Genomic DNA, 22,894 nt, shown 5'->3' with positions numbered 1-22,894 from the left:
CAATTAAGAGCTAAGCGCGCATTGTTTGTTAAAATGTGTCGTATTTGATAAAAAAAAAAAATAGCATTTCCGAAAAGCCTTCACTTATTATTTTCCAATAAACGATTAATTTGTCGTTCATTTTAATCTCTGACCTCGACGTTCGGGGGTAACGTGATGGTGGCATGTGTTGTTGTTGTTTCGGTACCGCTGCTAATTTCTCTTTCTACTGTAGTGCCTATAAGGTATGGTAAAAACAAACAAAAAAATGAAAAAAACATGACATTGATGCAGGTAAAAACGAGTATATAAGATAAAATTTTATCAAAACAGGGCTAACAACTAAACATATAAAGAGAGAAATATTTGAAAATCTATTGTAACGTGATAAAAAAATCTTAAATCAACATTTGACGAGTTATTGGTTCTCAGACAAGAGCTGTAAATTGACCAGTAAACGTAATCTGTATAAATTTATCTGCAATAATAAAATAACTTAATATATAATCTATATATTCTTTAATGGAAACTGATATATTTCTATGCAATTAGCTTGAAAGGATTGACAATATTATAAGTATATCGGATCCCATTGAAGTGATGCCAAAAAATTCAACGATGCCATACAGCTAAATACAAAACTTACTGTTCACTTGTTCGCACGCATTCTGCTGCGTGGTCTGGGTCTCCACATCACCGTTTGTTGTGATACCATTTGTCGAGGCTTGTTGCGATATCACCGTCGTTGTCTTTACGACTACGGATTGGTTCTGCGTCGAAATCTCCGAGGTACGCGAGGTCACTTCCATCTTCAGTCCAGCAAGACGATTGTGAAGATCCTCGGATGATGTTGCATTTCTGAAAAGCGAACTGTTACTGCCAAAAGCATGGCGAGTACACCAAGAACAGAACAAAAGAAAACCAACTATTAGCGAATTTAAATAAAACATGGTTGTCTTCAAAAATAATTACGATATTTGAACGTACGAAAAGCAAATAAATGTTAATGCAAAATACGCTATATTTGTTTGCTATTTTCGAAATTTCAACTGATAAATGCATTCATTGGCTGTACTTACAGCAGATGATCCTTCACACTGTCAATAGTAATGTCTCCCAACGAACTAAGATCTTGGCGGTCGTCATCTCCGTTGACATCAGTTGTGCTGGCTGCCGGTCTGAGTGAAGGCTCCTTCGGCGACTCTTCTCCGTTTGCTAAAATTAACGCGATGAGCCAAACGAATACTCAAGTGCATACGTGCATGGCTTTTTGTTTTTGTATATTTTTGCTCATCAACCAATTGCTTTTGCTCTTTTTTTCAATATAACGCTCTTTGTCTGCAATTACTCGTCTGCTGTGTACTAACGCTATATGTGCGTATAAAAACGAGTGATATTGTAAAGGTAATGTATGGTTTGGAGCAAAGCAAAGACCATTAAGATGTAATTACAAAAGTAAATAATTATGACGAACAGTGATGATATGGTATCAAAAATGTTCCAAGCAGTTGTAAATTGTTTGATTTGATTTATCATGACGTGCACTGATGTATAGCTATTCTCCTATTCAAGTAGTGGTACCGAGAAATCAAGACAAACTTAAACTTCTCAACACTACATCTACAAGGAGTGGTAATGAATTTTTTAATCATCTACATTTCTATCAATGTTCAAAGATAAAAATCAGTGAAATGATGATCAGACAGGCGACAAATGACGTTACGTGCAATAATCACGAACAGGCACGATGAAAGAGTAATACGCAATGCGTTTGAAGATAAACAAGAAAGCTAGCTTTGTAAATTTTTAAAAACTCACTGGATCCAACGACGCCATTCTCGGTTATAACCTTAGGCAGTGCTTGAGTTTGGTTCACTCCCTTCTCTTCAACTACTACCTCTTCATTTGTGGCTTCTTCGTTCTTTTCCTCTGGTTCCGTGGTTGAGGTATCCTTTTGTTCAGGTGTTGCCACTTCGGGAGTGGATCTGGCATTGGGGGGTAGATTGAGAGCACAGTGTGCCTTGGTCATTTTGGCGGCGGATAACGAAATGCGCTGCAGCTCAGACGACGAGTGCAGGTACAGGGCTTCGCCAGCTTTCGTGAACGTCAACGAGGATATACCGCTATTGGTGAACACATTTAGTAAGTATGTTGTTCATATCTTTTAGTGATACTTTGTTTGAAAATTTTCAAAACTCACTTGATATCTTCTCTCTTTATCGTCGCAGCATTGAGCTGTCTCCTCAGTTCCGGAATCCCTAAAACCAAGCACTCGCCCAGATTCGTCAAACACAGCAAACACGTCTCCTCGTGCTGACCCGAGGGTTCGACGGGACAAGTGAACTTCGCAAATCCTGTTTTTCTTACTCGCGAGCCCTCATGGGCTGTGAGCTTATATTTACAGAATGGTTTGAGTGAGGGTAGGTTAAATATTTTGAACTGTTCTTCGCTGGCGATGACGACGCGATGAGGTGAGGCCATGTCAGGACCCGGGCAAACTCCACGCTCTGCTTCAAACGGCTCCGGCAGGGGAATATTAGAACCGTCAAGGATCGTAATGGCGATCACAGGTGCCCGATGCTTCAACTGAATCTCTTTACCGAGGGTGCAGTTAACATCCTCTTCGGTGCGACGTACGCCAGCGGGAATCGCCAAAGTGAAAACGTAAACTGTGCCATTATTTGTACCAGCCCACAATGTTGGTGTTGTATTTTGCACTGTAAGTATTTTGTTTGTTATAAAAAAATTTGTACAACTTTTATTGCACAAAAAAATGTTAACACTTACTACTAATAATATAACTTCTAGCGAAATATAGACATCTGACCATGGAACCTGATGCATCATCCACAGGCCTAGCTTCGACTTGTCGCTCAACAGGCTTTACGTCTATGGGTGCATCACCACTTGGAGAAGAGGCAATGCTCGGGCTGTTAACGAGAATGATATATTAGAATATGAGTGTTTCGTAAAGTCAACATTTATTAAATCCAAGGATTTTAATAAATGATCAACTCACGCGTCTTTCTTTTTCGCTTCGGGAGCCGTAGCGGGACGAGGGGGACTGCCAGTAGCTGTGGTCGCTCTACGCTGCGATCTTCCTTTTCTCAATCTTCTGAAAGATTCTCTCAAGGATTTCTTGAAGGATTTCCTTCGGGAAATCGGCGTGTCACCAGCACCAGAAAGATCTGTATGGCAAAATATACCCAATTAAAGTAAAGTATTATAATCACAAATTATAATAATAAGCCATCTAACAAAGACCAACCATTTGGATTGAGTGTGCATTTGACACTGATAGCTTTAATCCTCACGTAGTCGAAAACAGCCAGTCCGTGAGCTGTGCCCGCAGCCAGTAGTCCCCACTCGCTGTGCATCGCAAGAGCTGTCACAGCAGCCGGCGGGTAGAGCTGGAGCAGACAGTGCGGCTGGAAACCCACAGCAAACGAAATGCTAGCCGTGCGAGCAGGTAAGTGTTCGTGTCCTTTCCAGACAAACCCATCACGGTCGTTTACCACGTTCATCGTCACGGATTTGATCTCCTTGTTGATTGCTTCAGCGGAGATCTTGGCAGTGATAACATGACCAGCTGTTCCCGCGATCACAAGGGTCGAAGAGAGAGGGCAAAGCAGCACCTTTTTCACGGCCAGACGCGGATCGTCCGAATACGGATCAAATGTACCCACCTGCAGTAAATCATACTATTAAATTCACGGATAACAATGATGCCAAATAAAAATAAAAATGAAAATCAAAAGATAAATGACCTTTCGGAAGGGCGGCCACTCATCTTCCTCGTCTTCGGGCGGTTGTTCAAGCACGTCCAGGTGCTCTCCAGTGAAGAGTATCGACGAATTGTACTTATAAAGCGGAGTAAGCGCGACATCCGAGGCATTCCAAAAGCGGACGGTACCGTCCTCGTGACCAGTAAGTAAAAGTTCACGAGGTTTTGGTTTATCAGATTCGGCTGGTTTGCGACAGAGCAACACACCTCCGTCGATAGGCCATTCTTTTTCCGAGTAGAGATGTCCAGTTTGAGCTTTGCCAGCCGATTCAATAGCCTCCCATAGCTCCTCTGGTATATTAGGCACGTGCTGAGAGCAGGTTACCTATACAGAAAACTTAACGTTAATCAATTGCAACATTTTAATAGATTTATATTGATAATGTACTTCTCCAAAACAATACTAACAGCGCTAGCGTGTAGTGACACGAGGTACGGCAGAGCCATCATCTTCCAATCAGGATCCGTAAGGTCGATAGCGATGAGTTCCTCCTCGGCGAGGACAATCAGAGCTTCTGGGGATTCGGTATTTTTTGCTTTTTCGTCCTTCTCCTCGTCACCGTCTTGTGGTTGCTTCTTCTTGGGAAGGATCGTAAAGAAGTCGATGACCTTGGAAGTGAAATCGAAGACGACGTGTTTCTTATTCTTGCCCTCTTGCTTGACGGTTATGGTGTGGCGATCACTATGCACCGAGCGCTGCATGCCGCCCGAGAAGAGAATCAGCTCGTCGTCGCTAAAGGTCCAAAAAATAATGTTAAACTTCTTCTGATAAAGTGCATTATATGTGCTTCAGAAAATTGTATCTTACTCTTCCGTGGGATGAACGACGATCTTGGTGATGGCCTTACAAGGGAAGGGCCCGTAAGGTGTCGTCGGAGTAGGTGGCTCCTCATTGCCAGGACTGGCGAATGCGTAAGACCCGTCGTTGTGGGAAAAGACGAAGCGCGACTCCGAGACCCAGTGCACCGACTCGAGCTGCTGCGTGGAGACGAATGTCTGCGCACGCGAAAACAAACCCATCAGCTGGCGCGCCAACGAAGAACGAAGGATGCGATTTTGCGCCACGTATCAACACCCCGCGTGAAGGACACACACACGTTCGCCAAAACCACCAAAGACACAAACAAACAAACGATAGGTCAGAAAAAAAAAACGAGTGAACGGTAAGACAGTCGTACAATGATAGATAAGAGATGAGAGACTGTAAAGATGGTTAGGATGTTTTAGGTGCGCTAGTGGATCTACTTTACTTTCACCAAATTTTGATTAGATTAAATTTATTTACCGACACCCTACTATTACTAACTACGTCAAATACTATGCTTAACTTATTTTCAAAAAATATTTTTTTCATTCAGTTTTTAACTAATTTCAGACTAAGTTTTGTGGCAAAAATCATAAAATCTTAAATTAATGTATGAACAATGTAAAGGATGAATAAGCACAAAAATTTGTCTACGAATTGCAGTGAGTGCGGAGGTGTACTATTTGCTTACGGTCCGTAAGATCAAAGAATCTGACTGTTTTCTGATAAAGTATACGATTTCGTGAATTAGAATAATTTTGCGGGCTTTCATAATGCGGCGTACAATTTTTCCCCAGGACAGTGGAATCACATAAAAATATACGAAGAACTTGTTAAAAAATTCCGCTTCACCGAGTTTCGTTTTAAAGTTTACTTCATCAGTAGAGTTCAAAGTAGAAAACAATCATTACGTCGGAATTCATAATTGATGTTTAACGATCGTGAAGTACGACCGCACTTTAATGATAACATTCGCTAGCTTAAAGTTAACCATCGCCAACATTGATTTCAAAAGCATCAAAGCTTATTTGTATTCGATCCGCACTGGCAAATATCGATGCAGCTTGATAAATATACCAAGTTTTCATTTATATAAAACAGTCGAGTCGACGTAAAACTTGTTTCGCAGTGAAAACACCAAGCCACATCAAAAGTCGCCAGCGGCGTCTTAGAACAAAATTATGCATCCGTTACAATGCTATACATTGCGGGCGTGAAAAGCAGCGGTAGCAGTAGCAGCGGCGACACTTATTGTACGTACATCATCCTCCGCCACGTGCGCTATTATTGTGCTACGTAACAATGTACCTGATCCAATTGTGTGTATGTGTATATTGTCATTGCGACATGAATGATGGAAGGAGGTAGAATATATGAAGAGAAGAGAAAAATAATGAAGAATGAGTGGTTCACCTGTTGAGCACCTGGGGTGGCCTTGTTCCAGAGAACCATGAGGCCGCGATTGTAACCGATGAGAATGTTGTCAGGGTGTCCGGGCTGCTCGGCAATGGCTTCCACTGGTCCGGGGTTCACCTTGAAGTCCTTGGGAACGCTGCGATAAGCCAAACAGATTAGCCAAGTTCGTAATCAAGTAAATATGAGAATTCGATTTCGCTCACTTTTGCATGACGACGTCCTGGTAGATGATCGTGTCGGACATGGTGAAGGTCTTGAGGTTGAGGAGGTAGATGTTTCCGCCCTCGGTTCCGAGGAGAAGGTGGTCGCCGTTGGACTCGAGGCACATCGCCGAGATCTTCTTCAGCTTACCCTCCAGCGCGAGCGACTTGGTCTCGATGACCGAGTTCTCGTTGATCTCCCAGAGGTGCAGCGAGTTGTCATCGCAGAGCGACACCACTCGACCCTAGGTACAATTTTTTTTTTATTCGTAATACTTCGGTGGCAGAAAATAAAAAATCTGCCCGACAACACATGGTTAAAAACAGCTAGACGACAGCTCGACGTCGCTGTCATCGAGACGCAGTTATGCGATTAGCGCGATCCAATTTCAGGTCCGCGCGCATATTGTATAGAAGAAGAAATAGGGTGGTTAAGAGGGTTACAGCGGATTAAAGAACGCTTAAGCTGCCCGAGTGTGCGTATAGGCTCGCGCCGGAGCTGGGGGACGGTAATTATGGGAAATTAAGTTAACACTACTCATCGGCACAATTAGTCCCACGACCCCGTCGACGAATTCCAGTTCATATCTATACGGCTCGTTACATTTTCTCGTTAATGCGCGTCGACGTCATATGTAGGGCAGCTTCTCGTCGTTGAAAAATATTGCGTTACAAACGAAAAATTTCACGATGATTCTTTTCTCCCGCGGCTCTTGCGCAATTGGAAAAGGTGCCGCAGCGCTGCGGTAAGCTCTGCGAGACGTGTGTTATGGGTATATATGTACACACGCGACGATACGAGAGCCGCGGCGTGTGTGCAAGGTTGCACTAATTGTCTATTGATAAGATAGCGAGTTTCGTGTTTCGAGGAGATTTTATCTTGAGCACACGAACTAATTCCGTTAGTCACGTTCGCCTGAGATTCAGAGCCGAGATATACCGCGCGGAGTCATAATTTTTTTTTTTTCGTCCTCGCACGAAAAATTCTGCTCTCATAAAAGAATCTTCGCACTCGCGAAGAGTAAGCCAAGACCCCCTCGGAATCCAGCTCTGCCGCACAATGAGCAGCTTCTTTCGCAACGACTGCACTCTCGATTCTCGGCGAGCGCGCGGAAAGTAAAAGGTCCCGCGGAAAAAAGCAGCCGCTGCCATATATACAGCGCGACACACAATCGCGAGCGCGCACGGCACGCGTCCGAGAGCGTGTATATAGTGGGGAACGGCGTTGACTCTCTCGTTAGGCAGCCGCCGCTGTATTTGTATTTATAAGCGCGCAAGCAGGCAAATTGCACGTTTGCGCGAGCGAGTATATCGCACGCGAGTTATGCAATAGCCTCATATGCGTTATTTTCCCCGGGTATAAATTTAGACAAACTATGAAAGAACTTACCTCGTTAGGCAAAGCGATGATCTTGGTGACGGCGATTTCGCCGCTCTCGCTGGCATGCTGACCGTAAAACTCGACACCTGGCCTTCCAAAACTGTCGAATCGTGCGAATTCGTACGGGGTCAAGGACAATGCGCTCAACAGCCACACACATGTCGGCCAAATCAAAACAATCGCGCAGCGACGCGCGAAAAAGAGTAGGAGGAAACAAAGCAGGAGAGAGAAGTGGAAAAAGGAGCGTGTAAAAAATCGGTCGTCGGGGGCCGATGCACCTCCCGCTTCTTTTTTTCCTTTTCGCCACGCTCGCGAGACTCGTTCGCGGAACCGAGCGATGAGGTAACGCGCCGCGGCTCCGTTATACGCGTATTTTTATTATAAAGTATAATAAAAACGCGCTGACACGCTTCTTTATTCCTCGTGCGTGCGCACGCGTCCGCGAAAGTATCGCGAGGCGAGTATGTGCTCGACGTTCGTAACGTGACTTTAAGAAGCGATAATGCTCACGGAGAGGATGTACGAGAGATTTTTTTATTTCTGGATGCCGTTTTCGAACTAGTCTCGGCTTCGGCCTAAAAGTTCAAAGTGAAAAACATTGGAAAACTTTCTCATTTCGAGAACAGAGATATTTTTAAGCAAACCTTCGAACACGCTCGGCTTTAGTTCTGCACGCTACTCGTCACTTCTTTTAAAATAAAAAAATGAAAAAAGTTTTACGAGCGATAAACTTGAAAGCTTCATTGACACGCGCGAGAAATATCGCGAAAAAATAGACACGTGTCGTTTTCACCGACGACTGTATCAGCCCATGATTTAACACGAAGACAACCTTCCGTTGGGAAACTCGAATGAAAGCAAACAAATATTGACGAAACCATCGATAATTGATTTCTCGAAATCGATTTAATCAAATCGTCTGATCGCTAGAATTTCACGGTATAATCCAGGTCGATATAGCTAAAAAAAGTATACGACAGAGTGAGGCGAGTGTGGGAGTTGATCGGTCGAGTCTCCCCTTTCGGCGAAAAGGCAATTATCGAGTCGCGTAAACCCTAAAGATATCGTAGCGGAGGCGCCAGGTACGAGTTACGGGGAGACTCGTCTAGTCGTTTTTATGCGATCCCGCCTGTTTGGAATCTTGTCAAAACAACATGGCAAAGAAAAAGGAAGCACATGACGAGGGACCGGAGAAGATTGATTACTATCCGATGATCTTGTGGTGGGAAATTAGCCGGTTTTATCTATGCGTTGGCTGGACAGGATTTACTTGCATCCTCGGTTCTGATAGCACGTGTGTATGCTCAAAATGAGTTATTTTATCGTCGGAAAGAATTCATTAAGATAAATAATTTACAGCATCGACTCAAGCATTGCGCGGTTTTGATTTATAGTAAGCTACTTCAAATGATTCCAACCGTTACTTCGTTAATGATTCTAATAAGCTGCAAATTAAATTGGAAAATTCAACGGAATCTACTCTAACGCGTAAAATGCCGCGAATTCCAAACGCGAAAAGATGAAAATGAATGAAACTATAGCAGAACACAAACTGGTCGGCGATAATAAGCCGGCGCGGCGGCCGTAAATTAAAGGATCATAGCGAGTCGTATAGAGGTATGTATAATAAGTATATACAATACGCAGAGACTCTTAGAGAGTGTATAGATGCAGAGCTAGAGTCAGGTGGTCAGCCAGGAGGAAATACAGTTAGGCCACAGAGCGGCGGAGATGGAAAAATATCAAGACAGATAGCGCGGGAGAGCCGCCGGGAGGAGGATAGAGGGAGCAGCAGACAGAGCGAGGAAAAGAGAGCAAAGCAGCTCCTCGTCTCTCTTCCTCGCGCGGTGCGGAGTCGCGCATGAGAAAAAGGAAGAGGGAGAGATATATAGAAGGCCAACGAAAGAAAAGGATACACTTTGATGGCTCCGGATGCCGTGCCGATGATCATCAGCCGCAGACTCGGATCCCAGGCGATGGCCGTCGGTTTGTTTGGGAAGCCATGCTGAACCGTCTGGAAAAATAAAGAAAATAACGGACATTATTATGTGTCTACATGTTTCTGCACGCGTGCGCGTCTTTCGCTTTTGCGCCGCGCACAAGATGGCTGCGGCCTTTTCAGGTGCGCGGGGGCCGATCGGCCAGTTTTACTGGTTGCTAATCGGGATTTACGCTGTAAAAATTCGCGAGCGATCGACGTGCTTTATTTTTCCGCGGCTTTGGGTAAATAATTTCAGCGGAAATTCTGAAAATACTGGTTCCACGCGCTGCACCCAGTGTAATTACCGCTGTATAATTACGCTGGCTCGCGCATGAAGCCGTCGAAGTAATTAATTTCAGAGCGATCAATTACGCACATCGATGGGCCGAATAATCGCAGCAAAACAACACACGCGAGCCTCTCAATTAGGCTTATCTGTATCGATTTAGATTTCGAGCATCGCTACACGACGCGGTCCCGTCGCCCACAAAAAAGTATACCTCGGGAGGGAAAGGCGCGGACTATACCGAATTTTTTCGTCTCGATCTCGATCGGCGAATTTGGCGAAGCTCGGCCGCCTCCGAGACTCGTTTAGTCGAGCGTCGAGTCGCGAACGCGTGGGTGACCCGGGTATGACTCAGGTTTTCTCGATTCGAGAGGCTCTCGCACTCGGGTAGACGCTACACTTTCGCAACGACGGGAAAAACGGGTAATACCGATGATGATGCGCGCGCGCGTGCGGAGTGTGTGATAAGGTCGCGCGATTGCGATCTAACCGATGTTAGATATACGGCACTTGGAAAGTTATGGCTGTAGATGTAGGCTAAGCGAGATTCGAGATGACTAAGGCGCAAGCTTGCGTGTGTACCGTTAGATAATTGTAAGGGGACAGCTAGGCACCTTCTCGAGTTCTCAGAAGTTTATAATTACGCGGACTTATCTTTTCGCCCATTTTAATCGTTCCGTTTAGCGCGAACTGAATATTAAAGCTTTAATTGATAGCAATTTCACGAGGAAACCACAGAGGCCGAAATCGCATTAGAATCTCCGAGCGAAATAAAAGAGAGAAATGTAATTTCTACGCGATCGCCATCCCGCGCAACTTCTCACACAGAAGCGACGACACAAAGGACACGAAAAACCGGCAACCGGCTTAATTAGCCTCAAGTGGCGCAGATTAAACGTGATTCCGGATGAAACTGGATATTCGACGCATCGATTCTTCTTCTCTCGTCTTTTTCTCCTCGGCGAAGCTCGCGCGCGCGTGCACAAAAGAGATTCACGCGACTCGCTTCTTTTTGTTCCCCGATTTTCACAACCCCTGCATTGTGCGTCGGTTTCCCTTTGCCGCACGCATTGCGCAATTTACGGGTTCGTTTAGTCGATATACGATTGTTTCTATTACGCGAGCGTCTTCCTGATGACTCAGGGACGCACTCGAGGTTTCAAAATCAACGTCGCTATTTTCGATAAACGTTAACATCGGCGAGGAAGAAAAGATGCCTCGAATTCACCCCTCCGCGTATATCGTCGGAGTCATAAACCAGGTCGTCATCAGCATCATACCATAAGCGCTCGCCGATGTAAACAGCCGCCGCCTCCATTTACGGCTCGTAATTAAATTGAGAAATTAAGAGAGCGCGGCGGAGTACCTAAGTACCGCACCCGCGAAAAACACCGTTAGGTTCCTGTCTCCCTTCCTCTCGCTCGTCTTGTATCTTGTATACACTCATGCATGCGTACGGAGCTCGACTACACTGTACAGTATTAGTATAGTAAAGCAAGTACTATCGCCGTCGCCGCTATTACATATGAGTCACCGTAGCGGAAGAGGTGGAAGTCGCTTCTTTTTACGTATACACTGTGTATCGGCCGACTTTTATCGGTAGTCGAGAGCTGACGTCCGTTATCGGGCTGTTATGGAAATTGAATCTTGTTTGGGCGGTGAGTAATTTTGCGGCGGGAGGATTACGCTTTTTCCTCGGTTTTCTCGAGGAAATTACACGGATTATGTGTCTAAGCGCTGTGCTTTCCATCATCTCGGTAATTAAGTAGCCGAGAGCAGGCTGTCTGCGGTCGGGAGCGAGAGAGGTGTTAAAACTAAAGGCTCGCTTAAATGAAACGAGGAAATTATCATCCGAACTCGGCTGCTGGTTCGCGCGAGACGCGCCAGAGTTCGCGAAAGTCAGCGTGGAGTATATGGACGAGCCCGACAAAATCACGGCGAGAAGAGCGGAGAAGCGAAAGAGAGAGAATAAGGAGAGAGCCGCTGCCGCCGAGGCCAAGGGCAGCATCGCGGAGTTCGCGCACTTTGAAACCCGAGGCTGCTGCTCCGACGACTTTGTCTCTCTTCTTTCTTCGCGCGCGCTACAGGCTCCGCACAGGTATATAGGCGAGTCGGAGGGAGAGAGAGAGAGGGATCAGGTGCGCCCGGCGTCTCTTTATATCTTTTTGGTATACTCGAGATGCAGTTGCCTCCTCTTCGGCCTCGTCGGGGGAGGCTACGCGGGTGTCGCGTTTCTGATGGACTTCGCTGTGACGGAATAATCATCGGGACGCGTTAAAGTCGGGTAGTGCGCGACTGAGAAACGACTCAACAACTGTACATTCGCGGGCCGATCTATTGTATGAACGAGCCGTTAGCCAAATTTAAAATTCCTATGATACGCAGCCTCTGCGTCACTTCAGACACCTGTTACTTACGAGCAACCGCTTGCGATCGCGCGCGTACACAGGCGACACCTGCACAATTTACGACCTCCTATATCTCTCTGGGGATGAATCACTCATCGATAAAAATTATGTCATCGTAAAACCAGGCGGCTCATCCTCCGAAAAATCGGAGAAGCATCATCAGCCCCCGAGAGAACGTTCTCGAGCGAGAACGCGCGAGCGCAAAAAAAAAAAACTCTCTCGTAAAAGCAGCGACGAGCGAAGAGAAGCGCTCGACTCTCCGCTCGAGAGAAGCTGCGTGTCGACGTCCCCTCGCTCGCGAGTATACATAGGTATACTGTACATATACTGCAGTAGTGTACAGCAGCGCCGACGTTTAGGATAAGCGGATATCTCTCGGTGCGAGCGTCCTTTTGGTGAATGGAACGCGCGTACGCGCGCCGGTTCTAGCTGCTGACCTCGCCGCCTGTGCATGTGTACACACACACATAACACGCCAGTTGCGGCCAACCGAGAATTTCCCGATAAGATTGCACTTTTCGTTATACGCGGCTGCGGGCTCGACTGCTGTGGATTTTTAAGGGTGTTTGCGCAGGCAAGTGCGGCCTTATCTGCGGGGGATTCAGTGTTGTTCCATTTCGGTGAGGGAAAATTAAGAGGTAAGCGCGAGTTACGCTGGAATTTCTCGCTGAGATAATTGCGTATCGGTACAGCCATAGGGGTATAAATTGAATTGTGTAGTAAGCCTATCCGTGTACGCTTTATAAATAGATTACAATGCACACAGTAATACCCGAGGAATGTCTAAAACGCGCGAAGAGAGTCTAACTCGGTGATGTCACCGCTGACATTAATATACCCGTTTCAGCAGATAACTCGTTTTATAATCTGATAGCGTGCGACGTACAGCGGGGAGAAAAGGAGAGGAGACAACGCAGCGATAAAGCAGAAAACAATTGTTCTCGGCTCTCGAGTGTCGAACGTCCGATCGCCACTACGCCCACGCCTGCATCGCCTCGCGAGTATAAATCTGCAGCGCGAGAGAAAACAACAATCATTATCTTTTGTACAAGAGATCAGAGCTGTATTATATACAACGGATACGAGGCTACGTTAGCTCGAGTCCGATGAAAAAAGCAATATCGAAAAACGCAGCGCGAGCGCGCATGTGTTCTTCTCGAGATGAACGTGCACGTCACATGGCTGCAGAGACATATGACATGCGACTATTTCTATATAAATTTCCTCATACACGCAGTGTATAACTCGGTGCAGCGGCAGCGAAGCCACAGCGGAAGTTCGTACGGGCAGGAAGAACAGAAATCACATTGTGCGCCGTTTCAAACTTTCTCTCTCTCTCTCTCTCTCTCTCTCTCTCTCTCTCTCTCTCTCTCTCATACGCGAGCGCTGCTGCATTATCGTGCGTGGATTTTTGTTTGTTTGCGCAACGCGCATTTTTTTCCGACCTCACGCTCGCGCACGAGTTTTCTGATCGAGATACGCGAGAACAGGTGTAGCGAGGCGTGTACTTTAAATATTCTTCGACTTGAGTGTAGAAATCGGCAAGGATAAACTCTCCCGCAAACGAACCATCAGCGTTTCACACCTACGGCAAACATCTCGCAGGGCGTATAATAGCATCGCGGAATCACCGCCGCCTCTATGTAGCGGCGCAGGGGGTGGAATCAACAGGTCAATATTCGCCGAGGCAACGCGCTCGGTCGTGTCTGCGCCGCAGCAGCGCTACACACGCCCACGTCATTGATACGTGTGTGTCGCTCCGGCGCGCATCCATACATGTATATATATATATATATATATATATATATATATATATATATATATATAGATACGTATGTACGAGAATATTGTGGCGCAGACGACTCGGCGAGGTCGCCACCGCCTGTATAATACATGGCGCACCGCACACGTATATGCACGTATCGACGTCGCTGGAAAACTTACGCACGTCCGTGTGCGCGCCGTGGCTGCGGGTTAAATGTGCCGCGAGACTGTGTTATACTCTCGTATATAGGTGTGTGGAGTGCGCTATACCTGTGCGCCAGTTGCGGAGAAAGGAGATCAATGACGGAGGACGGAGATGGATTGAGGAAAATGGGTGATTTGCTTGCCCCTTTTTTGCCGTGCGCGTTGTTGGTTTTTAATTTCGTAATCCGAGTAGGCGTTGCGCGATTATCCGATCGTTTTGATTGTTCGCTCGCTGCTGCAGCCGAGGTGGATTTCAACGGGGTATTTCGGAAAAGTACCGGGGAACGCACTCGTAATGAGCACGGATGACTGTCGCGGCTGTGCATGATGATACGCCGCCGTAATTGTAAAGTTAATGAGAGAGAGAGAGAGACACACGAAATAATTACGAAATTCTTCGGCTATTACGCCGTGCACTAATGAACGACGTACAGCGCGCGGACTTCGTTTGCAATGAATATTCCCCCGTTATTTCCTCCGCACTGCGTATCGATACTTCCACGAGCTCAAGGTAAAAATATGGATAATCGAAATAAGGATCGCGCGAGGAATTTCAAAAGATTGCACGATCGAAACGAGTCCAAATCGATGCTCTTCAGAAAAGGTAAAATCTTAAACGAGTTTTGCAATTTCTTAATCTTCCAACAGTCAATCGATCGGGTTTTCAACTGGTTTCTAACAAGATCCTAACTGTTATCACCGCGGCTTAAGCAGCGAGTCAAAGCGGAACGTTTTTATGCAATAACTTAATAACTCCTATGCATATCATCAGCGCTCTCTGCATGACGAAAATGGTAAACATAGTTTGGCGAGATTTTACACACACAGTTTTTCATCGCGAATCTTAACAGCCGCATCGAAAATTCTTCTCTCAAGTGTGTGCACGAAGCTCTTTTTCTAATTACACCTCTTGCTATCACGACACGACATCCCCGCGGCGAAACGCAGCCGAAAGGAAAATAAAAATAAACCTATACGAGAGCTAGGGGGCAAGCCCAGCGAGGAGAGAGATCTTTCGAGTGAGAGAGATTTGAATTTATTTATTATACCAGGCACGAACGTCGACGACGACTTCCGCGGCCGTCCGGCCGGCGACGCGATTCCAGAGCCGTAGGAGAGCCGGAGATAGGATCGCTGGTAGTCGCGCGGAGTGGCTATAAGGATATGGACTCTGAGTCTCGCAGTGGTCACGCGAGAAACGATGACGACGACGGCGAGGCGACCGTAGGAGTAGGAGGTAGGCCGGTCTCGCTTCAGGGCGAGGAGAGGATAACGAATGTAATTTTTTTCTCTCTCTCTCTCTCTCTTTCTCTCTTTCTGCTGGGAGAGCGAAATTGTCCGCCGTTTACCGACTCGCAGAGTGGCTTGAATTTGCTTGCTGATGCCGACGCAGAGATATACGGACGTTTAATGGTAATTTTATTGTTTTGCCTTTCCTCGGCGCATCTCTCTATGATAATTCCGAACACTTTATCTGGAAAAGTCCGCTCGAAAAAGAAAAACATTATGGAAGGTTCTCGAAAGCGCGTTGAAACACAAAGGTGTAAAAATTTCAAGATCAGTGAGTCAAAGTTACGACACGCGCGATCTATCAAAGAAACCGGCATTACAAAGCCGGTAATTATATTCACTGCAGGCTCTACGCCGCGCTTCCGTAGTAAAACATCCACGACAAAACAGTGCAACAATTCTAACGATGCGCGCAATTACGATGATCGCACTCCCGCAAAGGACTGACAAAGCCCACGGCGCGCGCTTACGGTAATTCCCGCGATGCGACTATATAGCTATATATAAAACAGTGTACGAGTCATTAACGCAGTGTCCGAAAACGACGCCGAGGTGTCGTCGGCCTACATTTCGTCCCCCTCTAGCCTCTTTTCCTTTTTTCATTCTCTGCCACACCGGCATAAGGAAGCGGAACGGCGTCGAGGGAAAAGTAAAAAAAGCCTTCAAAGGAGAGAACACGACGGGAGAAAAAGCGAATTTCAAGCTCTTTCTAATGTTTCGTTGCTTCGTTTTGCGAGTGACTCAGAATTCAGCGCACGTCATCAGCAAAACAGTAACTATTCGTAATCAGCCTTTGGACTGGCACCCTCGCGCGAACGAAACGAAACGGCAAATCGATAACCGGAAATCGCCCCTGAAAAGAGAAGAGCCTCGCAGCTCAAATTACACAACACAATTAGCCTCGACTCCGGCCTTTGCCACACACGCGCACGCAACGCCGCCCCCAGATAACAATTAAAATAGAGAGCTGAATTTCCAATCCTATATACCGGCCGTACCCGAGCGCGCGCGTTGCGACTACCGTCTGTTTACACACGCGATCGATAAATATTTGTCTTCTGGCCGCGAGCAAGCGCGGCGCCGATAACGCGCCCCCGATAAATGTCTACAACAAAGCCCGTACGCGTATATAGCGCGACCTGGTCGATTTAGACCCTTACACCGTGCCTCGTGTACCTTGGCTTTGTTCTCAAATCGATCTCGCGCTTTGTTTCCTTATCGACGCGCTGCACGCCAATGATAATAAAAAAAAAATGATTTGCAGAGCGCTTTTTTAAAGCTTCCGATTTTACTTTCGTTTGCGCGGATCGTGGAATGTTTTTGCAAAATGTGATAGGAGAATTAAGGTATTATATGTGTATAGGGGACGAATTAATCATTCTTATCGACAGCGATAAGGCGAGAGTAGCACCTGCACAATAATTGTGCATTCTTTCGTATAATCAAGATCGTTCAGGTGCCGTACATTGTGTGTGTATAGTAGCATATTGATCGTCGAAGCGGGAGAATTAGCCCAAATGAAAAGTCAGCACAAAGTATCATGAATAAAAGCAAACTCGATGTATACTCGGAGAGCCGAGAAGCTCTATAAAGTTGAAAACTCGCGAGGGAAAAGAGGACAAAGGAAAACTTTCAGAGGCTCATAAGATAATGAACATCGGAATTTAAGGTTCATGTAAATTGCACACACTCTGCGTCGCTCCACATTTTTTCTTCGAGGAATATTCGGCGGGACGCGTCATTGAATCGCGCGCGCAAGTCATACCGCCAGCCGATGAAAACGTTTGATAATTAATTCCCCGTCGTTTTTTATACTTACACGAGTTTATTTTTACTCGTGCACCGTAACGCCGACGCTCGCCATTATGTAATCGCCCGTCGTCGCGTGTGCCTGGCTCATCATCCTCGCGAATATACGAATCAGCGGGCGCCTGTTATGTTCCTCGATTTTTGCGGCTTTCGAAGAGAAAACAAAAACGAAAACATAACTCGCGTCGCCTTTCGAAATCGTCCTCCCGATATATCTCGCCATTACGAAATGACGCAGCGGCGAAGTTCACCAGCTCGCGTGTGCGAGACCGATCGCGAGGCGAATTTCGATAATTTCGTGCCCGCGAGTATGAGCTGTATAGGCAGTATATCCACAAAGCGAGGCGTGGTCGCTTCAACGGCTCTATATACACAGGTTTGTGCGTATACCGGCGAATTAATCATCCGGTGTAATCTAATCGTCGATCTTCGATACACACGAGCGGAGGAAAAAGGGGCTTTTAGGAACGATGATTTGTGGGAAAGTTTGCGTGTAGGTGCCTTATTGTTGCTTTGAAATTCAAACATAATTCGATTGGGCGAATGGCAAAGAAAAGAGATGTTAGCGAGCGGTGCTGTCTGTGCGATTTCGTATAACTATTTTTATTCGATCACAGTTCTCGTGCGCATGCACAGTAATTTTCATAGAGAGGCAACGCTTTGAGGGACAAAAAATTATTGTATCGAAGATCGGAACCGTTACAGCAAAGTCCCCGAACCCCGTATTAGGCGCGTTCGAAACACTCAATTTTCCGATAAAGCCCACTCCCTCTCGGAACAATGTATAAATCCCGCAGAAGCCGGCGACTTCCTCAAACGGTAAACGTCGCGCGTAAAAAGAATGAAGAAAAACCGGCAGAAAAAAAGGCTGGAAAATTTCGAAATTTCACAACGGCGAACGCCGACTGACCAGAAGCAGTGTGCGGCGGCAGCAATAACGAACGGTACAGCTGGCGCTCGCGCTCGCAACCGGCTGTAGAACCAACATCAGCTCGCTCGCGCGCGCATATAAAACGGAATTCCTCGCCGCGTGTTCTGTGCTGCTCGTATATACAGACTAGTTTCGCCGGCTTTTTCGAGGAGAAAGGAAAACGCCCCGGTGGCGGCACCCGCGCTCGCGGATTTTCATCCTCCTCCTCCTCCTGTTGCTGCAAACTTTGACTTCGAGTGCACATGTAGATATACGTGTGTTTGCGCATAGAAGCGCAGATTTATATAGAGAGAGAGAGAGAGCGTGAGAAAGTCGGCTGAAGGAGTGTGCGAGGAGAGGAAAGGACGCGCTTTTTACGTCACACGCAGCGGGGCATTATGCTCTCCTCTCCGATGGACGGGGGGAGGGGTAGAGGAGAGTTGCTGCATAGTATTACCACGCCGTCTCTCTCTCTCTCTCTCTCTCTCTCTTTGTATATGTAGTGGAGAGCCGAGCAATTATGATGTAAGGAGACTAGTTCAGCGCGCCTTCGATGGGGATTTGCACTGGAGTAGGCTGTCGCTGATTTCGCGACGCGCTGCAGCTCCGATTTGGTTACGTTCTGAGCGGATTTGCATGGATTGGGGATTTTCGAATTCTAACGAGCTCTGCCTGGCTTGGACCAAGAATCATCTAGAAGAGACTCGAAAGAGCCACCCAAGACGTCAGCCAGTTAAACGAGCAAAAGAGTGAGAGAAGAATACGGGTATGCGCAAGAGACGAGAGTGAAGAGGAATGCAAGTGTTACTCACCTTACGGAAGGCGAATAGGTCTTTTTGCAGCTTCTGCCGCTCGGCCGTGGGCTGCTGGCCCTTGCCTCTTATGAACTTGAGCATCCTGGCTGCTGTTGTCTTGCTCGCTCTATTTTTCAATTTTGAGACTCCTCAGCTGCTGCTGCTGCTGCTGCTACTGCTTTTTCCCGATGCGGAGCCACTTTTACAATTCGCTCTGAGCTCGACGCGTGATAGCACTGCTGCTGCTGCTGCTGCTGCTGCTGCTCTTTTCAGCTGCGGCGAATCTGCAATTGCAATTGTTCAAAGTTAATTTCGTTCTCTCCAAAACAGAGATGAGTTTTTCCATACAGCGCGGCCCTATTACTCGTTAAAATCAGTTCGACGCGCGAGCGAAGGAGCGACGAAAGCGCGCGCGGGGAACAAAAAGTCACGACGAGAGAGAAGAAGTAGTCGGCGGCGGTCGGACGGGCGTAAAAAGAAAAGGTTAAGGAACCTAGAGAAAATGAAGGACACGCTATAAAGAGAAAGGAGAGAAAGAGGCGCGCGCGCGCGCGCGGGCTGCGGCGAGTCGAAAGAAACGAGAGAACAAAAGTATACGAAGCTCTCGGCTGTAAGTATCTCTCTCGCCCCGTGACTCTACATCAATTTCAACATTGAATAATATCGGAGGAACTTTGTTCATATTCGCCAGCGCAGCGCGACGTTCGAAATTGTTATAATTTAATGGGCACGTGTTTTATTGCCGTGACCTCAGCGCCTTTTTTATTATATCGCGCGTTGAGTGTCTCGAATGCACCGAGAAAGTGTGCCGGTCATTTCACAACGCGTCGGATTATCGAAAATAACGAATTCGCTTTGTGCATGATTTACACACACATTTAGTTGGGCCATTGTCGTCGTTCGCGCTCTTAAATCGTAAAAGAGCGCGGCGTAAAAATCAAATCATTCCATCTGAATTAAATGCGTCTTACAATGAGGAATGAAAAGAGCTGCGAGCGTAATCTCGGTAAATCTCTCGAACAAGCCGCAGACTCGAGCTCGCAGAGAGAGAGAGAGAGAGAGAGAGAGAGAGAGAGAGAGAGAGAGAGAGAGAGAGAGAAATAAAGAAAGGATCCGTGCGAGACTTTTCTCGCGGCATGTCCACGACACGTACAAAAATAGCCCGTTATACATCTGGCGCGCGAGAAGACAAGAAGAGAATAGCACACACACAGCAAGTTGTCAGCGGAGAGAATCACGAAAAACCTGCCGAAGGATACGCGCGCGCAGTGTATGCACGCGACGACGGAGAAAGAGAAAAAGGATGCTCGTAAACAATGCTCTAACTGCGCGATAAAAATACCGCAGCTTCAAACCGAGAGCACGCGGAGAACGCTTCGGCTCCGAGAGTGGAAAGGCTTGATTTTATACATATAGCTGCACTCTTCCAGGCTAAATCGGCAGCGGACCGAGAGCCCGAAACTCGTAAAATATGCTGATCCTAGTTGACGGCGATTCTCGCCTCTCTCTCTACTTTATATTAGGGCTCATCAGCGCAGCGCAGGTGTAGGCGAGAGAGGAACCCTCCGGTGCGCGCCTTCTGGTCGAAGGCCGGCACGGAAGCGAGCGCACAGCGAGAATATTTCCTATAGTACGGTTAAACTGCGTTTACAGGGCTGCGTAAACTTTCACGCTCCTCAACGAAAAATCCGGGCTATGTTTAGCGACGCACAAAGAGAAAAAATCGGCGGCGAACGGGGGGGGGGGGGGTGTCTCGCGGGGAAAGCATTATTTATGCGCGAACCGCAGAGTGCGAGAGATTGCGAATATTCGATACAGAGAGTGGACGCTAATGATTGTATTCTTTGCGCTATCTTATCGCCTGCTCTAGTCTGATTTTTCACGAGCTTTATATTTAGAGCCGGTGTATCGCGACTGGCCTTGTGTTTGAGCACGTGTTTTACGATTCTCCGGCAAGATTCGCTTAATGTACAGGTACTATTGAAATTAGCCTCGCTGTTCGGGGCCGTTGACGATTGGAGCGGCTGAAATATTTTGGCTGAAAACTCAAAGGGCAAATCAAACGCAAACCAGTGAAAAATACTAACGGAAATGCGGCTTCCTAAGCTACCTGTATACTCGCATTCCCAAAATAAACGAACACAAATGAGTTTAGAACGCGCACTCGATTAAAATTCCAAGTTAGGGCGTTGTTTACAAACAGCAGAGTCTCATCAATAATGTATTTACTTTTACTCCAGTCACTTTTCCATGCTCGAGTAGTAAAAGTGCTAACGTCTCGGCATACGGATTTAAACACTCGACAGCCAATACCGCGAGAAAAAATTGCCAACGCAGCGCGAGCATTCCAAAACATTCGTCAGCGACTATAACCTCAAACTCAGCTGCGAACACTTGTTGGGCACTTTCCGAGCAGTACAAACTCCGGTGGGCAACTACAGCGCGAGTCATTAGGCAAAAAGGCCCAAAATACGAAAATCCACTGTGTATACAAGCATCGGGACGTATAGGCTGGAACGCCGCAAAACTACAGGTAGGCATCGACACATAGGTGCGTTCCCAAGCGGGCCACGGCACGTTGTCCCCCCCTCGACGCTCGAAAACAAGCTGCCGAATCCGCGACCTCTGGACGCCGAGTGCGGCCTCACACAGGTAGGTACGAAGCCCCAGTCGCGCCGTCTCTCCCCAAAAAAGCCTGTGGGAAATTTTCAACGTAAAACTGGGCTGCGATATTGCATGGCGCGGGGATATATATATTACGATCCAATACGGTTAACAAAGAGAGATGCCAAAGCACTGCACTGTCTCTCGAAAGTCGAAGCCCCAGTCGAACAGACCCACAGGCCACAGCACTCAGCTCGTAATGCCCTCACGTCTGTTTTTCCTCTCTCGCGCTGGAGAGCTCCCTCCTCGACAGAGCTCCGATGTCTAACCAACAAAACCGCAGCTGTAGCAGAGCCAGTTGACGCGCGTCCACTCAAGAGAGAGAGAGAGCGGCTCCGAAAATACGCAGACCGCGATAAGATAAATCGCTCCGAAATAAAAATAAAAACCACTCGCGTAGGTGTAGCCACAAGCGCACTCACACTAGCAGATCCTGGTGCAGGACATCGCCGTCGCCGGGGAGTACTACTCGTCGGGAGGAGGAGTTCTTGGAGGCTGCTGAACCCGACGAGGGGCGCGCCGGCTCGTTCCGCAGTCCGCTTGGTCCGGCGTCTGTTTCCGGGCCCGAGACACACACACACACACACACACAAACTCTCCAGACGTGCGGCACTAGGTGACGATCGAGTTACGTTACACTGTGTATCGACCAAGCGCGGGAGGCGATTTCGCTCTCGGATCGGTAGTTGCAACACACTCGCGCTCAGCAGCAGCACACTTTCGGGGGGGGGGGGAGAGAAGCGAGAGGGATGGACACACGGGCCGCGGTTCTGCGGGCAACGAGACGACTCGGACTCGCTCTCTGCACACTGTACACACACGCTCGCGGCGGCGCGACTGCACTGCTCTATACCGAGAACGCACGCACTCGCTCTCGACGCGACCGACGACTGGTCGAGCCGCGACTCGCGAGCGAGCGAGCGAGCGAGAGAGAGAGACAGAGATAGCGGGACTGCGACGGTGCAGGAGTAGGGGTTCCACTTAGGCTGCGCTTGGAATCGCGCCGACGACGACTTGGCTTTCTCTAATGTTACTGCCGCGAATAGCCCGCGCTTTCCAAAATCGAGAAAACGACGATTTTTTACGCCTGTTAGGTGGTTATGGACTAAACTGCGGGGTCTACTTACCGATCGCAGCTGCGGCGGAGTCGCGCGAACAGGTAGCGAATGTGGACGCGGCCTATAACGACGCGCCTCGTCTTTCTCGCTCTTTCTTACGG

At 47.4% G+C, this 22,894-nt stretch overlaps 1 protein-coding gene across 8 annotated transcripts in view; it reads right to left on the bottom strand.

The window, feature by feature from the left end:
• The window catches only part of LOC100120554 (lethal(2) giant larvae protein homolog 1), a 26,852-nt gene extending 3,958 nt beyond the window's left edge, over nt 1–22,894 (bottom strand). Inside the window, exons 1-17 of one of the 8 annotated variants that reach the window (XM_032598073.1) lie at nt 22,803–22,894; nt 19,030–19,295; nt 9,482–9,579; nt 7,575–7,665; nt 6,188–6,429; nt 5,982–6,120; nt 4,572–4,786; nt 4,172–4,496; nt 3,747–4,088; nt 3,248–3,665; nt 2,999–3,167; nt 2,767–2,909; nt 2,180–2,696; nt 1,798–2,102; nt 1,059–1,194; nt 626–855; nt 135–217 (exon numbers count right to left, since the gene is read on the bottom strand). In XM_032598073.1, coding sequence (XP_032453964.1) covers nt 135–217; nt 626–855; nt 1,059–1,194; nt 1,798–2,102; nt 2,180–2,696; nt 2,767–2,909; nt 2,999–3,167; nt 3,248–3,665; nt 3,747–4,088; nt 4,172–4,496; nt 4,572–4,786; nt 5,982–6,120; nt 6,188–6,429; nt 7,575–7,665; nt 9,482–9,579; nt 19,030–19,113 — 3,537 coding nt within the window. In that variant the 5' untranslated portion in view covers nt 19,114–19,295; nt 22,803–22,894. Of the gene's footprint in view, nt 1–134; nt 218–625; nt 856–1,058; nt 1,195–1,797; nt 2,103–2,179; nt 2,697–2,766; nt 2,910–2,998; nt 3,168–3,247; nt 3,666–3,746; nt 4,089–4,171; nt 4,497–4,571; nt 4,787–5,981; nt 6,121–6,187; nt 6,430–7,574; nt 7,666–9,481; nt 9,580–19,029; nt 19,296–22,097; nt 22,601–22,802 lie in introns of those variants that run through there. The other 7 variants (XM_032598074.1, XM_032598075.1, XM_031926705.2 and 4 more) reach the window with 7 other exon arrangements.

Source organism: Nasonia vitripennis, chromosome 3 (assembly GCF_009193385.2).
Source record: "Nasonia vitripennis strain AsymCx chromosome 3, Nvit_psr_1.1, whole genome shotgun sequence".
NCBI classification, from domain to species: Eukaryota; Metazoa; Arthropoda; class Insecta; order Hymenoptera; family Pteromalidae; genus Nasonia; species Nasonia vitripennis.
Note: the sequence above shows the minus strand (reverse complement) of the source record. Positions and strands in the feature narration are given on the sequence as shown.